At 39.5% G+C, this 17,288-nt stretch overlaps 1 protein-coding gene across 2 annotated transcripts in view; it reads right to left on the reverse strand.

Annotated features, from left to right (window-relative positions):
- The window catches only part of LOC310638808 (uncharacterized protein), a 28,445-nt gene that overhangs the window by 4,108 nt on the left and 7,049 nt on the right, over positions 1-17,288 (reverse strand). The window contains exons 1-3 of one of the 2 annotated variants that reach the window (XM_083360167.1): positions 12,971-13,039; positions 4,255-4,372; positions 1,618-1,677 (exon numbers count right to left, since the gene is read on the reverse strand). In XM_083360167.1, coding sequence (XP_083216293.1) covers positions 1,618-1,677; positions 4,255-4,372; positions 12,971-13,005 — 213 coding nt within the window. In that variant the 5' untranslated portion in view covers positions 13,006-13,039. Of the gene's footprint in view, positions 1-1,617; positions 1,678-4,254; positions 4,373-12,970; positions 13,040-17,288 lie in introns of those variants that run through there. The other variant, XM_083360166.1, reaches the window with a different exon arrangement.

Raw genomic sequence — 17,288 nt, forward strand, 5'->3', positions numbered from 1 at the left:
AGGCGACAGTATACAGCCTTGCCGGACTCCTTTCCCAATTTTGAACCAATCAGTGGTTCCGTGTCCAGTTCTCACTGTTGCTTCTTGGCCCGCATATAGATTTCTCAAGAGACAAATAAGATGGTCTGGTATGCCCATCTCTTTAAGGACTTGCCAGAGTTTGTTATGATCCACACAATCAAAGGCTTTAGCATAGTCAATGAAGCAGAAGTAGATGTTTTTCTGGAACTCTCTAGCTTTCTCCATGATCCAGCGTATGTTAGCAATTTGATCTCTAGTTCCTCTGCCTCTTCGAAATCCTGCCTGTACTTCTGGTAGTTCTCGATCCACATACTGCTGGAGTCTAGCTTGTAGAATTTTAAGCATAACTTTACTAGCATGAGAAATGAGTGCAATGATGCGATAGTTTGAACATTCTTTGGCACTGCCTTTTTTTGGAATTGGAATGTAAACTGATCTTTTCCAATCCTGTGGCCACTGTTGAGTTTTCCAAATTTGCTGGCAAATTGAGTGTAGCACTTTTACTGCATCGTCTTTTAAGATTTTGAATAGCTCAGCTGGAATACTGTCACCTCCACTAGCTTTGTTGTTGCTCAGCTTTTCTAAGGCCCACTTCACTTCACATTCTAGGATGTCTGGCTCGAGGTCAGTGACCACCTCATTGTGATTATCAGGGATGTTAAGCTCATTCTTGTATAGTTCTTCTGTGTAATTTTGCCACCTCTTCTTAATCTCTTCAGCCTCTGTTAGGTCCCTGCCATTTTGGTCCTTTATCATGCCCATTTTTGCATGAAACGTTCCTTTCATTTAAGTCTGTTTTTCGAATTAAAATGCAGGTAAGTGCCATCAAGAACCAGTTTGGTGAAATGGTTAAGGCACGAGGCTAGAAACCCGGTGATTGAGTTCTAGTTTTGCCTTACACACAGAGCCAGCTGGGTGACTTTGGCTAGTCATTTTCTCTCAGCTCTAGGAAGGAAGCAATGACAAAGAGCCTTGGTGGAGCAGTGGACTAATGCCTCCTTAAGTAACACCAGCTGCCTGCAATTAGTGCAGGTTCGCATCCCACCAGGCTCAAGGTTGACTCAGCCTTCCATCCTTCCGAGGTAGGTAAAATGAGGACCCAGATTGTTGGGGGCAATAAGCTGACTTTGTAATAATGCCGCTTTGGGCGGGGGGCGGAAAGCCCTAATAAGCAGGCATATACATAGAATGAAGGCTATTGCTAAGCATATTGATTTGTGCTTAGATTGTAAGCCGCCCTGAGTCTTCGGAGAAGGGCGGGATATAAATGGGATTAAAACAAAACAAAACACAAAGCTTGCCAAGAAAATTGCACAGGTGTATTTAGGGAATCTTCCAGTCAACACTGGCTCAAAGGCAGCAAGAAAAACAACAAATACTATCATAATTGGTAAATATGAATTTTCAATACCAATAAACTTCAGTAATTAATCTAGGGCAGAAAAGTGAGGTTTTTACAGGGTAAATAATTTTTTCCCAAAAGATACTTTCCCTTCATACTCAAACAGTAATGAAATTAACATTATCAAATCTAGGCAAATCATCAAAACCTACCTACTTCCAAAAATAGACAAACAAAAATTATAGGCCCCTTACCGAAATCCCCACTGCTGGAACTCCAACACTAATCAATTGTTCTGTCACCAAATGGTTCAACTATAAATAAATAAATAAATAAATAAATAAATAAATAAATAAATAAATAAATAAATAAAGTGAGGCTTTCCCACCTGGATTTTCTCTTCTTAAATTTCCTTATCAGTTCAATATTACTCGTAGATAACAAAAGGGAGACCCAGAATGAGAGCAAAAAACAACCAGATTAGATTTTTTTTACGGATACTGCATAGAAAATATCTTAAGCATCAGATCATCTAATTTTGTAAACAGTGTTGTTTTTAAGTATTCTCATGATACCTTTTAAGTGTTCTCATGATACAGTGATACCTTGATGCACATCGTTAATTGGTTCCAGGAGGCATGATGAGTACTAAAAACAATGAGTACCAAACAAATAGTGTAGTGAGTCCAGTGATGGAATTCAAATACCTGAACAACCGGTTCTCTTATTTGATGCAGGCCTGGGCCTCCAAGACCTATAACGGACTTCCAGAAGTGGCATCCACGCACTTCCGGTGGGCCACTCTAGGCCTGGGAGGCCTCCTCCAGTCCTATAATGGACTTCTGGAAGTGGCATCCACACACTTCCGCCAGGCCGTTCTAGGCCTGGGAGGCCTCCTCCAGGCCTCCAAGGCCTAGACTGGACTTCTGGAAGCCAGCTGGTTCTCTGAATGCAGCAAAATTTAGTTACCAGTTCTACTGAACTGGTATAAACCAGTTGAATCCCACCACTGAGTGAGTCACAAGGCAGCCAACACTGACAAGTTCCAGTTTATGCATTGACTACCAAACAATGAATCCTGGGACAAAATTTTCATGTCGAAATGTGATGAGTACCAAATTCGATGAGTTTCAAAGCAGTTGAGTACCAAGGTACCACTGTACAATAAATCATCCTGATAATCACGTAAAGCATATATTGTGGATGTGTTGGTGATGCAAGAGAATACTTGTTTTTCAATAGAAGGCTCATAGCACCAATCTGTGGTACTCATTCAAAATTAGTCTGATATGGCTTTCTAATCCAGTTTTACTGTCATCTGCTCCAATTTCCTAGTTGGCAATATGATTTATAATAGAATGGCCCAGAGTAGACACTTCATGGCTCTCTTTAAGTCACAGGGGTCTGTGATCATCTTCACTATCTTTCAGAATCACTTATTTTAAAAGCTAGAGATGGATGTTCCTCATGATGTGGAGTATCTGAGAACTGAAATTTTAAACATGCAATTTTAGCCTTCCTTCGGGCTTTCTCTCTTTTCCTGTGAACTGGTGGGTGAGGAACAGAATGTCTCTGAGTGGGCTTCTGGAAGTGGAAGAAACTGATTTCCTATAAGGCAAATGTTGTATATAATTCTGCTTTGAAAAAAGCATCTGGAGGAAAGGTAGGATGCCTTGCATAGCTATCCAACTCCCAAGAAAATCTTATCCGCTGCCTAGCTTCTGAGTTGCCACAGTGTGCATCAAAAAACTAAATTGACCCCTCTCACAATTTCAACATGTTTCCAGATCCATTAGCATCTGGCTCTCCTCCTGCCACCCTGCTGATGGAATAAAGGGAGATCTGGTAGATTTGCTTCCTCTGCAAGAATGAGCCTCCATCCTGGAGCTGGTTGTTGGAGAACTGCCCTATACAAGGGTTTAGATTTCTAGCTAGTCAATCAAGCATTCTCTACTAGCATTCCTTCTTACTGACCTAGAGGGAAGGGAAATCCTTTCAGGTGGCCATTGGGTTGCAACACTTGTCTAGTCCATTGAACTGGGTGTGTGTGGCTTTCTCTCTTGCCATATTATGTGAATTATTGCTCGTTACCCATGTTCTGCTGCTTTTGGAGAACTGGTTAGGCTATTCTTTTGATGTTCCTTTCCCAGTTTCCTTGGTCAATCTTCCTGCTAAGCAAATGCAGCCTTCTAGAACAGTGGGCTCACAGCTACCAGGAGGTCCTTTAGAATGGGGGATGATCACTGGTCTTCTCTTCTCTCTCTATTATTCTCAGCTTCCAAGACAGACCTGATGGAAAGGCCCTGCTTTCTCTAAAGGATAAGTATAAGATGATACAATAATTTCTTTCCCAGACAGGAAGAAGCCTTAAGCAATCCCTATAACAAGAGGGAAACTTAACTCTTTCCTGTCAGCTACTTCCCTAGTGGCAATTTTACAGCAGAGCCCTAATTGTTTTCTATCTCCTAGTTTTGAACCAGAAATTAAGGTATGATTCATGAAACTATTAGAATTCTCACAGAATTCTCCTCTTCTTATGTCCCTTGAGGGGCTTCCAGGATCTCTTTTACCACTTTACCAAAGGCGGGGGGGGGGGAAACCCTATCTATAATGAGGGAATCTGTTCTGCAGTAAAGCAAGTAGCAATTACCATGTATACCAAATGCAGATATGTATTTTAAGACACATATTTTGCATTGATTTCATATATCTGTGAAACTATATATCATTTAAACATTTCCACATGCTCTCAATTCATCTATCTGTCAGACTTCAGTGCATCTCATATAAGGAACCCAGCAAGAACTACAGCACAACTCAGGAATGAACATGTGATCTGAGAACATTTGCGAGACACTTAGTGATGTTGTTGCCTAGTGCTTGGTGGATACCTTGGTGACAGAAAGCCTGGTCAAACACAGCCCTTGTCTCAAATTGTCACTTGCAGCTGATCTTCCTGATGTCCCCAAGGCAACACCATATTCTCTTGCTTGGAAATGCCCAAAGGACCTGGAATGGCAAAAGAGAGTAATTTACATCTGGAAAAAGGTGTTTGGTTCTCAGCAAGCTGTTAAAAAAAGCAGTATTTGCCCACTGTTTTTCCAACCCAAAGACAAAGGCTGTACTGTAAACTAATAAAGGGCAAGTTTGCACTAGTTGCTTATGATTTCTTTTATTTGCTTTGCTATAACTGCAAAGTATTAATAAGCGGTGCCTCAATTCACATGACCAGCTACTTGGCTATTACCATGCTGAAAAAGAAAATGGGCTGGAGACTACAATCCTCTATTTTAAGTTACTATTTTTCAAAACAGCATAAATGGAAAGCTCTTAAACTATCATGGCCTCATTTTGTCTGTTACAAATCTGCTATCTATGAAAACACTGATCTGAACACCAGACAAACTCTTTGTTTAAAATCTTCAACTCCTCACTAATATTTTCCTCCTAAACGAAAGCTGTGTTTTTCCACTGAAGGGGGACATTTTCTGGAAGGTGACCTTGAGATGAGACAGCTATTTTCCAACCACATCTGATGTCACCCTGTTACAACAGCTACAACAAACAAACAAACAAATATTGTGTCTGGTAAGAGACATCTATTTTAGCCCCAAGAATGAATGAATACTTAACTGCTTAACTTATAAAGTACATCACAATATGATGCATAGCATGAGGCTTATTTGTTTTTTACAATGAAAGCCAAGAACTTCCAAAATGGGAAATAGAAGGATTATAACCAGAACAAACAAATCCACCAAGCACAGCCCTGGGACCCACAATCTCTTTTCGCCTTTTTCACTGAGGAGTTTGTATGCTCTGCTAAACTTCCACAACTCTTCTGTTCTGTGTGGCTTTTCAATAGTTGTTTTAAAGTGTGATTGGTTTTATGTATTTATTGTTTTTAATTAAGTGTGCTGTCCAGACTCACTTTCATATACAAATATATACAAATACATACATACATAGATACATACATAGAAGACTGAGTGGCTGTGCGTACAGGCATCTCGAGTGAACCATTCTATTCCATCTTTAATGATGGGGGGTGAGGTGTTACACCCCCCCCCCGTCGATAGGGCTTGCAACTTGGGTGTCCTCCTGGACTCGTGGCTCAGCCTTGAAAATCATATAGGAGCCGTGACCAGGGGGGCTTTTGCCCAGGTTCGCCTGGTGCACCAGTTGCGGCCCTATCTGGACCGAGATGCCTTGCGCACAGTCACTCATGCGCTCGTGACCTCCCGGTTAGACTACTGCAACGCTCTCTACATGGGGCTGCCCTTGAGGACCACTCGGAGGCTTCAGCTGGTGCAGAATGCAGCCGCGAGAGTTGTGATGGGGGCTTCCCGATACTCCCATGTAACACCTCTGCTCCGCGAGCATTGGCTTCTGGTTGCCCTCCGGGTGAGATTCAAGATGCTGGTGATGACCTATAAAGCCCTAAATGGCTTGGGTCTGGGATATCTGAGGGAACATCTGCTGCTGGCATCAAGTTCCCTTCGTCCTGTGCGCTCCTACAGGGAGGGCCTTCTCAGGGTGCCGCCAGCAAAGGATTGCCGGAGGGCAACACCCAGGGGGAGGGCCTTCTCTGTGGGCGCGCCTGCCCTTTGGAACCAGTTACCCGTAGAGCTCAGGACTGCCCCTGATTTTCGTTCATTCTGCCGGGACCTGAAGACCTGGCTCTTTGAGCTTTCCGGCCAGGACTGAGAATTTTTAATTTTTAACTTATTGTAATTGGGTTTTTAATCAGAGTTATAGGGGTTTTAGATTTTTAATCAAGGATAATTTTATCTATTTTAATTGTTATTAGCTTTTTGTATTGTAATGTTTTAATTGCCTTGTGAACCGCCCTGGGTCCTACGGGAGAAGGGCGGTATATAAGTTCAATAAATAATAATAATAATAATAATTATTATTATTATTAATAATAATAATAATAATAATAATACATACATACATACAGTGCTTTTTTTGTAAAAGAAAAAGGTACTGGAACTCACACATGTCATACAGCCCGCCTTGCCTACCCTACAAGGTTCCATCCAAAAAAGGTGCCGGAACTCCGTTCTGAGCATTCTGTGACAAAAAAGCCCTGCATACATACATACATACATACATACATACATACATACATACATACATAAAAAAGCAGTAGCAGTTGGGAGGAGAGAAAGCATATAACCATTGTTTCATAGATGGAGTATAATAACCAGATGTATCTGCCTCCTCTTTCTTTTGATTTGCCCAGGGAAACAGAGTTATATAAGTATTTTATTCCTCCCATTTCTATTTTTTCTTTGAACTTTAAAATGACTTTCCATGTATCTTTTCTTTATCCATTTCCCTGGATCAAAAAACTTAGTAGCAACACATGCCAAATATGTCAATCACACCGATATCAATTAATGCTTACTCTGAAAAAAACCCACTTTTCTAACAGAATATATCAAAGAAGATCTTGGAAAATTTGGCACCCTCTGAGTAATTAATACTGGATTAAATCAGGCTGACAATTGATGGGTGCTGTTTTCATGAAGCCTTGGGGGGGATTTTTGAAACACAATCATCTACCCAGTCAGGCTGATTAGAAATTTACAGAACTGTCAAGCATTCATACCACCGCATGACTTCTGTGTGCGGTTAAACGAAACAGATGTAAATTCCAAAACAGCTTATTGCAGAAATATGACAGAAGTCAAACCAGCTAAAAGAAGCCTGTCAAATATAAATCCATGTAAAGATCTACTTTTGCTTCACTTTCAGACAAGCACAAGAGATCATTTTAAAAATGGGAAATGGAAGTATATCAGATAACTTCTATATTTATTACCACAGAATTTGCAAACTGTAGTTTGAGAAAAGGAATGTAAATATAAAATGACTATATCTTAAATGGACAAACTAGATGACCTCCAAGGTCCCTTCCAACTTATTATTATTATTATTATTATTATTATTATTATTATTATTATTATTATTATTATTATTATTATATTGTCATTTTATCTCGCTAGGTGATGTATGTCTTCTCAACTTGCTATCCAGTTAATTCTTGATGGAGGATTCTCAATCCTTATTATTTTTTTTATGATTGTTTTTAGCAGACTGGGAACTTTAAATTGGATTATGGTTCTTGAAAGAAAGGCCTGTCCTAACCGTTAAGGAACATGGTTGTAGTATTATTCCTTATTAATATATGTGTGTCACAGTAAACAACAAACAATTATCAACAAAATCCTTAGAAAAGAAAAATTCTGAATTTATTTAAGGAATAATTGTCTGCATGAAGGAATGGAACAAATTCTGGCAATCCATATATCAACTTGTTTGTGGGGGGGGAACCCACTTCACACTTTGAAGGAGAAAGTCACAACATAAATATATTTACTTCAATAACAAAGAAATGTGTGTGGCTTGTTGTTATTTAAATGACAGCTCTTAAGAATTGGAGCCTATTGCCCCAACTGAAATTTCCTCTAGACAGTTGGAGGAACCCACCAAAGCAGTTTGAAAGAGACAGAAAAAGACAGTTACACTGCCCAAATGGAAAATGGTGGTGATTTTCACCTAATGATGTAGGCTCCCCCCACTTCTATTCAATTATATTTGGTTCACAGAGACCAGATTTAATGAAATCAGCAATACAAAGAGAAATAGGTGGTCCATACTGAATAGAGTCACTGCTCTGGCTATTTTGTGCCTCTACCCCACTACTAATTGACCCTCTCAGATAATATTTGCAAAGGCATGCAGTAAGGAGAGGCATTGAAAGCTGAAAATGCTAGTTGTCCAAAATGGGACTAAAATCATGCACCTGTTGGGAAGAAGCAGCCAAGTCTTAGGTCAGACTACCATAAATATTCCCTCACCATGAGGGGCCCCTCCTTTTCAAGCATGTTTTATGCCTCCATTATGTGCTATTTGATCCTCTGTTAATGCCACAATTACAAAAAGGCCATGGAGATGTACTCAATTGCTTGTCAATGGAATAAACACCTTGGTTGCAGCAAGGGATGGCTGAAAAGATTCTAGTTTCTCATTTGCTTACCTGCCTAGCTGGTATTTTTAAGTCATCAGATGAATAAAATATTACTTACAATGACCCACTGCCAGCAACATAACATTCTGTCCTCAATTACAAGAAACCAGATAATGTAATTAATTAACAACCACCCATCCACCCACCCACACACACACACACATTTTGGCAACAAGTGCAACACAGTTTGGTTTAATTTTCTCCTTATTTCTTTATTTCAAAGATCCATCTGGCCACCCATCTTAAAAAAATACCACTCTGGGTGGCTCAGAATAGTAATGAAATCTCAAACAATAAAACTAAAACTAAAATTAAGAATTACAAAAGAAACGTTTCACTTTTTACTTTGCTTTTCTGTGGGAATGACACTTGTAAACTACAGACCAATCAGTTTAACATCAGTATCTGGGAACATCCTAGTAAAGCAAAGTTTTACATTTAGGCAGGAAAAATCAAAGGTGCAAGTACAGATTGAGCAAGACCTGGCTTAAACACAGTAGCTGTGAGAGGGACCATGGAGAGCCAGCAGTGTGCAGCAGCAGCTAAAAAAGCTAATACAATCTTGGGCTGTATAAACAGAGGCATAGAATCAAGATCACATGAGGTATTAGTACTGCTTTATAAAACCCTAGTAAGACCACACCTGGAATACTGCAGCCAATTTTGGTCACTATATCACAAAGAAGGTGTTGAGAGTTTCGAAAAAAAATCAGTGAAGAGCAACTAAGATGATCAAAGGCCTGGAGACTAAAACATACGAAGAACGGCTGCAGGACTTGGGTTTGGCTAGTCTAAAGAAAAAAAGAAATAGGGGAGACATGACAGCAGTATTCCAGTATTTGATGGGCTGCCACAAAGGGGGTCATGTTATTCACCAAAGCACCAGAGGGCAGGACAAGGAACAATGCAAACTAATCAAAGAGAGAAGCAACCTGGAATTAAGGAGAAACTTCCTGACAGTGAGGACAATTAACCAGTGGAATAGCTTGCCCCCAGAAATCGTGGGCACTCCATCACTGGACATTTTTAAAAAGAGGCTAGAAAGTAACTTGTCTGAGATGGTATTCTTCTGCTTGAGCAGGGGGCTGGACTAGAAGGCCGCTAAGGTCCCCTCCAGCTCTATTCTATTCTATTCTATTCTATTCTATTCTATTCTATTCTATTCTATTCTATTCTATTCTATTCTATTCTATTCTATTCTATTCTATTCTGTTGTCAACTTTGTTTAAAAAGGCATTGAAAGTGGAAGGGAATTAATTTTGTTGTTATGACTTTCTTCTCCCCCCCCCCCCCCCCCGCCTTTACTATATATGATTTATGGTGTTTAATGATGGAAGTCAGGGTGGGATAGTCAGACAGAATTGCTCACAGTTTCTATTTCATGGTACTTGTTTAGTTTATGCCTGGCTTAAAAGAAAGGATAATGGGGCCCCAGAGTTGCCTGTCAATAATAAGTAGCTCAACTGCTGATTAAATCTGCCCAGGGTTTTCTCTACTACAGTGAAATGAGTCATATTTCTAGTTTAATGAATGTTCTAAATTAGTAGCAATGTTATCTTTTTTGGTCAGGGACACCCTTCCCTTCTTCTGATGGTACATGCAGCCATCTTATTTCCAAGGGGAATTCATTCAGGAATGGCCTGCTTTCTGAATTACCTTGTATTCCAATTCTATTAAAATATTTGAAGGGGAGAGAAAGTAGAGTTATGAACTGAACCAGCATGAAGAATTCCAGATTCCAAAGGGAGCAGAGCAGCTTAAGATGGCAATCCCCAAGTAAAGTTCATTTACCAAAATATGCAATTTTAGCAGAGAAAGCTGAAGCTTCCAAAACACCCAAACTATATTTTCAAGAGTTTAGGGTCTGCAGAAATCACTGTTATTCCCCATATTGGATCAGAAGAGTAACTAAGGATCTTTAGAAGCAAATGTTTCTAAAAGGATAAAATAACAAAATTGTGTATTGAAAGCAGGGCATGTTCAACAGTCACAAACATTCTAACATTTTTCAGGGATAGCAAGTGAGTACTCAAAGCCATGTCCCTGAATTGAAAGAAATTAGAACAAAGCATAATTAAGAACAGTAATTAATAATTTTAAATGAGGATAGGGAATTTCCATGGTGGCATAAAAACTGACTTAACATATATCATAGTTGATGATATGGTTAAACACAAACTAGACATGAAAAGAGGAAAACATAAGTGCAATTTACAAGAAGACCAATTTGAAAGAAGCACTGATTTCATATCCATGCCTGGTCATCATTTTTAAAATGGAGAGGATATTTGTTTCAAACTATTTTTAAGTAACAGATGTTATGAGATCACCACACATCCCAAAAGTAGAGGCAGGAGGGCTATCACTGTGCTGCTCTGAAAGGTTAGGATGGTATGAAAAAGGCACAAAGAGAGGTCAGCAAGCTGAGGGGGTATTTGTAGATAGCCCCATGTGCTACTACAACCATATGCAGGCACGTCCCATGACAACACTGCCACCGAGTCTATAGAATTTCTGTCACATAGCTAGTCCTCTATATTAGTTCTCAGACTTCATTCCTTCTATCTAGTCCTAAGCAGAGCAGCCTACTGAGTTTACGCTATCCAGTGAGGGGAAAAAACACAGGAATGACAAGACTCCTTCCATAATGTCACTACACACACATGCATACAGATCAGTAACAAAAGTTGCTTACAGTAGTTTCTAACTCTCTAAATTGATTTGAATCAACTGGCTAGTAAGATTAAACAATAGAACCTAGAGTAGTTGATTGTGATCACAAATTCTACAAAATCAGCAATTCTATGTGTGTTCTTTTTTATATTTAAAAATATATGTATATGAATGAGTGGTGTGTATGTATGTATATGTATAGGTATAGGTATAGTTATATATGTGTGTGGATAGATAGATAGATAGATAGATAGATAGATAGATAGATAGATAGATAGATAGATAGATAGATACTACAAACATCATTGTTTTCTTGAGCAGCTTCATATCATGATGTTCTAGCATCATCTGGCATACTGTAAGAAAGCTTTAAGAAAAAAAGTACAAGGAATGACACACATGGCATCCTCATTAGCAACTAGATATACCAGTAACTAAAGTGAAGAAGAGACACATGAGCTAATGACAGATCCCAGTGTGTGTTTCCAGCTTCACAAATCTCTCTGATATCCTTGGCAGGATATCTATATCTATACCTATACATAAGCATAGGTATTTGTCTTAGAAACATGATTCTCAGTTAAGACATCATATAAAGAGAATCTTTGGACTTTACTGATATGCAAGCCAACTGACAGTTACTTTTGTGATTCAGTGTCAGCCTGTGATACCAGCAGCTGAGTCTGATGATTCTGAAGAGGAGGAGGAGGAGGGGTTTAGAGAGCCTTTGGTGTCAGAGGGAGGCTCTGATGCACTGCAGACTCTCAGCCTGGCCCCTCCCATCATGTTCCTCATCAGACTCAGCCGTATGAGCACGAGGTATTGGACGTAGATGATTCACAGCTGGATCTATTCAGGGACACTAGGAGCAGGAGGCAATCCAGCAGAGCAGAACAGAGAAAGGCAATGAGGCAACTCGGTGAGAGGAGAAGGCAATGAGAAGCCATGCCTTGGGACTGCTGATAAAAGGGGAAGGTGTGGGAGGTGCTGGTTGCTGAAGGCAACCATTTGAAGATCTTCTGCTAGAGTCCTGGTCTTTTATTCCTGTTTAACTCCTGTTTGAACTTTTGATTTCTTTGTAAATAAATTTGGTTGCATTTTTCCAGCCTGTTGACTATAAAAAGGGGTTGTCCCTGACATTCAGACAGGGCCAGTCGTAAGCTGGAACAGAACAGTTTTGTATTTAGAGAGAATTACTACATAAGAAAGTCTTGTTTCTTAAAGAACAAAAAGACAAAGGAAATCAGCATGTGTTAACATGAAGTGGTTTCCCAATAATAAAGTAGCATTCTCATTTTGCTGGGATCCTAGCAGCTGACATAAACACAATGAGTCATGCCCATTATCTTTTTTATGGGGGATATTTGCCCTGGACCCCATGTAAAGAAGGGACACTAACCAAAACATTTCACAATTTTAATTTTAGTATTTGAAATGGCCAAACGGATTGATGCTTTTATTCAGAATGCACTCCCCATATATTCTTATTTATGGGGCCACTGCTTTCAATGGACAAAGAACAGTGGAAGAAAAATATCTTAAGATATATATCTATAGGGTTGGATGCAGTGGGAAAGAAGGGGATGGCTTAGATATTTCATCATCCGGGCTCTCAGAAAAGATCTGGCTTTGCCTGTACCAGTTACTTCAAGAGAATGAGATTCTACTAATATTTGAATACTGAAAAAGTACTGAGAAATAGGGAGAAGAATCAGATTTCTAGAATCATATTTATAGCATTTAAATCATATCTCTTAAAACTACACATTCACAAAAGTCTGTTGCAACTGAGGAGTCACTCATTTCCTTTGAAACGAGATTTATAGAAATTGGAAAATTAGACAGCTGTAGTTCTCTAACTCTGAATGATAACACACAAATAATAAGTCAACTACCTTTGTGAAAAGATCTGCAAAGGATGACAGTACATGCAATGGTTCTTTACCCTCTACACAAAATTGCCTATGGAAGACTTCCGGTGGCTCCGCGGCGCCGGAGACAGCCTTCCCGGGCTGCCCGCGGCTCAGCTGTGTGATTTTTCGCCCGAAACAGCGCCGATCAGCTGTTCGGGCGAATTTGAAGCCCCCTCCTCGGGAGAAGAGGAGGGGGAGAGCCCCCAGGTAGGGGTTGAGTTCTCTGGGGCCGCCTGAGCTTGGAGCTTGGGCGGCTGAAGGATTGAACTCCCCCGTAGCCTGGGCTGCTCCCAGCTGACTAGCGTCTCTGCTCCGGACTTTATGGAGCAGAGCCAGGCGTCTGCGACCATCCCTGCTTGAAGGAGAGACTATGAAAGGAAAATAGCAGGCAGAGCAGTACAAGAGGGAAAGATGAAGAGATGAAGAAGATTATTTTATTTTACTCTCAAGCTTGATGGACTTTGCTTAAAATTTAAAGTGAAAGTGCGTCACAATTGTAAGTAAAAGATGGCGGCTAAACCTCCCCCTAGAACTTTTCGGAGTGCTGGAAATTCTCCGGTGCAACAACAATCATTGCTGCAGGCGTTGCATTCTCCTGATGTATTGACATCGAAGGATCTTGAAAAACATACCCAGTTAATTTTGGAGTCAATGGGTGTTAAATTTCTACAGATGGAGGAGAAATTGGAGAAATTGGAGCAGAGAATGGAAGAAAGGATGGAACAGAAACTTAGAGAGATGAAGGTAGACATTTTGTCCTCAGTGCAAAAAGTTGCTAAATGTGTGGAGGTGCTGGATGATCAAGTGCAAGACTTGACTCAAAAGAATGCTTTATTAGAAGCAAAAGTATTGGAAATTGAAGATTTAAAAGATAAAATCGACAGTGAACAGAGTTTGGCCCAATTTTACCAGATGCAGTTTGCTGTGAGAATTAGAGGCCTAAAAGAGAATATTAAGGAAGATTTAAAGCAGCTGGTTTCTGAGGCTTTTGAGGGAGTATTGAACTATCCAGCATCTGAATTAAAACAAGGTATGGACAAAGTGTTTCGTGTGAACTCGTGGATTGCTAAACAGAGAAAGTTGCCTAGAGATGTGGTGGTTTATTTTGTAAAAAGGGAAATTAGAGATGAAGTTATACAAGCTGCCTATGATACCAAAGTTGTGATTGCTGGTCAACAAGTTTTGGTTCTAAAAGAAATTCCTCCAAAGATTTTAAAGAGAAGGAAGGATTTTATATTTCTTGTGCAAGAGCTCAAGCAAAGAGATATAAGGTTCAGATGGGAGATCCCAGCTGGGTTGAGCTTCATGTATGATGGCAAAAGGTACTGTTTGAGTAATGTGAAGCAAGCGTATGATTTTTACAACAATGTTTTGAAAGTAATCCCATCAACACTTTTGGAAGCTGCAGAGGGATCTGGAGAAGGAGAACATCAAGAGGATGAAGATGCACAGATAGACGAGAAGGGTACAGGAGGAGTTCAAGCTGCAACTCTTTTGGATGATTTTAGAGAACAGAGGGTGACGCGTGCTGCCTTAAAACGCTCAAAAAAGACAAAAAAATAAGACCAGTAGAAATCTATGGAACTTCCACAATATATTTATAGTCAAGTGGTAGCTGTGTTTTTAAAAAAGTTTTGGGATGTTATGTATGGTAACAGTTTTTTTTAATTTGGAATTAATGGACAACTTATTACAGAGGAAGAGGAAGAAAGTTTTGTGGGTTAATGCGGGTTAATTTGTGTAAGAACTATTTATTATAGCCTATTTTGGCTAGAGAGGTTAACAGGGATAGGTGTTTGTGATGTGTAAATGAGAATATGTTATGGTAATAGTGAATGGTGGAAGAACATAGATGGGAATGATGCTAGTTTTTTTTTATTTTAAGTTTTTTATATATACTTAGTATTATTAAGGATTGGTTTACTATATACAAGCTAGAGAGTGATGGATTTTAGAGTTTATAATTGTTAGTATATGATTGTTTATGCTTGCCTTTTGGATATATACCTTGTATTTTGCTCTGGGAAGTCGGGGGGGGGAGGGGGGGAGGAGGGGAAGTGGAGGGGGGGAGGGAGGGGAGGGAGGAGGGAGAGGGGGAGGGGGGGAGATAGGGGGGAGGTAGGGAGGGGAAGAGGGAGGGGGAAGGGGGGTTTTTTTTTTAAAAGGAAAATTGTATTTCATAAAACTTTTCAATTAAAAAAAAAAATTGCCTATGGAAAAAATACACAAAATGCAATGATATCACATACACATTTCTATTATTAGATCAGGAATGGATTGCAGCTGAAGTGGGAATCCTATAGCCCTTCAGATGTAGATGACTGATATCCTCCATCAGTTCCAGCCAACTTCATCAATGAACTGGAGGGTTATGATTCTACTTTGATGAATTAGACATTTCTAGGAAAATGCAGAGGAGTGAACTTAGGCCCTTTTCACTTATTTCTTAAATTTATATCCTTTCCTTCAGGACTTCAGGACTTCCTTCAGGCATACACAGCACTCATGTCTCCTCCCCGCCTTCCCATAATAATCTTGAGAGGTAGGCTGGGTTGAGTGACTGGTGCAAAATTGTCCCATGAGCTAACATAAATAAAAATGGACTTGGGTCTTCAACATCTTAACCACTGCATCACACAAAAGGCAGGAACTAGATGACAAAGCAGGTTTGAGCCCTAATAAAACAGAATATTGCTTGCTATTCTTGTCTTCAGTTATCATTGCAGTATTCAAATATCTGCCACAAAAAGAGGGTGTCAACCTATTCTCCAAACAACCTGAAGGCAGGACAAGAAGCAATGGATGGAAACTAATCAAGGAAAGAACCAACCTAGAATTAAGGAGAAATTTCCTGACGGTTAGAACAATTAAACAGTTGAACAACTTGCCTCCAGAGGTTGTGGGTGCTCCAACACAGGAGTTTTTTAAAGAAGAGATTGGATAACCATTTGTATGAAATGGTATAGGGTTTCCTGCCTGAGCAGGAAGAAAATCTCCAAGGTCCCTTCCAGCTGTTATTCTATTCTTCTTCTTTATCACCCTTTCTGGATCTCCTCTTCCATTTCCAAGGATTCAAGAAGCTAAATCCAAATGACCCAGCTACAATTCTTGGTAACCGATGTGGAATTCTAGTGTTTAAATAAATTTAGGCATGGCATAAAGTTGATGGTGGTTGACAATCTGATGCTGCTCAGAAATTGCCATACAGAAAAAAGTTTCTCTGATTAAAAACTAATGGAACATTTCTGAGGAATAGAGGATTGTAACATATGAGCACTATATTTTATTTCATTATTCCAAAAGAAAAACAAACTCCACTGGAATTATCTTACTCCTTCCATTTTTTAATTATTGTTTTCCAATTTTTTTTTAAAAAAAGAGCCTACCAAAAAGTGACCTGTTCCTACCCTGTTAGAAAATTGTGATTATTATTGATCGATTTACCTATAGCAGGGGTAGGTAACCTTGGCTCTTTTATGACTCGTGGACTTCAACTCCAAGAATTCCTGAGCCAGAATTCTGGGAGTTGGTCCACGAGTCATAAAAGAGCCAAGGTTACCTACCCCTGACCTATACTATTGGAATGACTTATGTCATTCACATCCTATCTTATGACTGAAAAGTAATAGTGCAGGAGCTCCCTTGCACTCTGAAAGACGTCAGAAGGAAAATTCAATAAAAAGCACCAGCAATGAAAATAACCACAGGTGGGGAGGACTAGCAGAACAGCTGAAGTTCATAAGTTTGATGTCTTCACTAAGGTCCTGAAAAAAGGCAATCCAACCTTGATTTCAGAGCCCAGATCATAATTTCCTTTAACAAACATGAGAACCCAGGGCAAGTCACTGAGCAAATGTAGATTGTCGTATGTGGGCTGCAAATTCCAGATGACTACTAGATCATAGCAAGACTTTTCTACATCTTTTTGCTTTAATTGAGGATATTTTTAAAATATTAATAAATATTTATGAAATCATTGTGTAATTATATCATAACTGAATAAGGAAAGATTAAGAATAAAGGACATTAAGAAATATTAAAGAATATTTGAAGAATTAAAGAGAATTTAAAGTGAAGAATAGAATGCTCATAAAAGTATTCACCACGGGGGGGGGGGAACCAGGATGGATACTTCTGTAAAGTATTTCTGCCGCTTAGTGGTTGGCTGGATTTTTGCAGCTCATATTGGGTAGACCTAGGTAACATAGCCAATCATTTTGTACTTGGATTTTTCACCATCCTTATTATGCATTGCTTGTATTTAAATGCTACCCTGATGTTAATATAACATCAGGTAACA

Source organism: Vipera ursinii, assembly GCF_947247035.1.
Source record: "Vipera ursinii genome assembly, chromosome: 3".
Lineage (NCBI taxonomy): Eukaryota > Metazoa > Chordata > Lepidosauria > Squamata > Viperidae > Vipera > Vipera ursinii.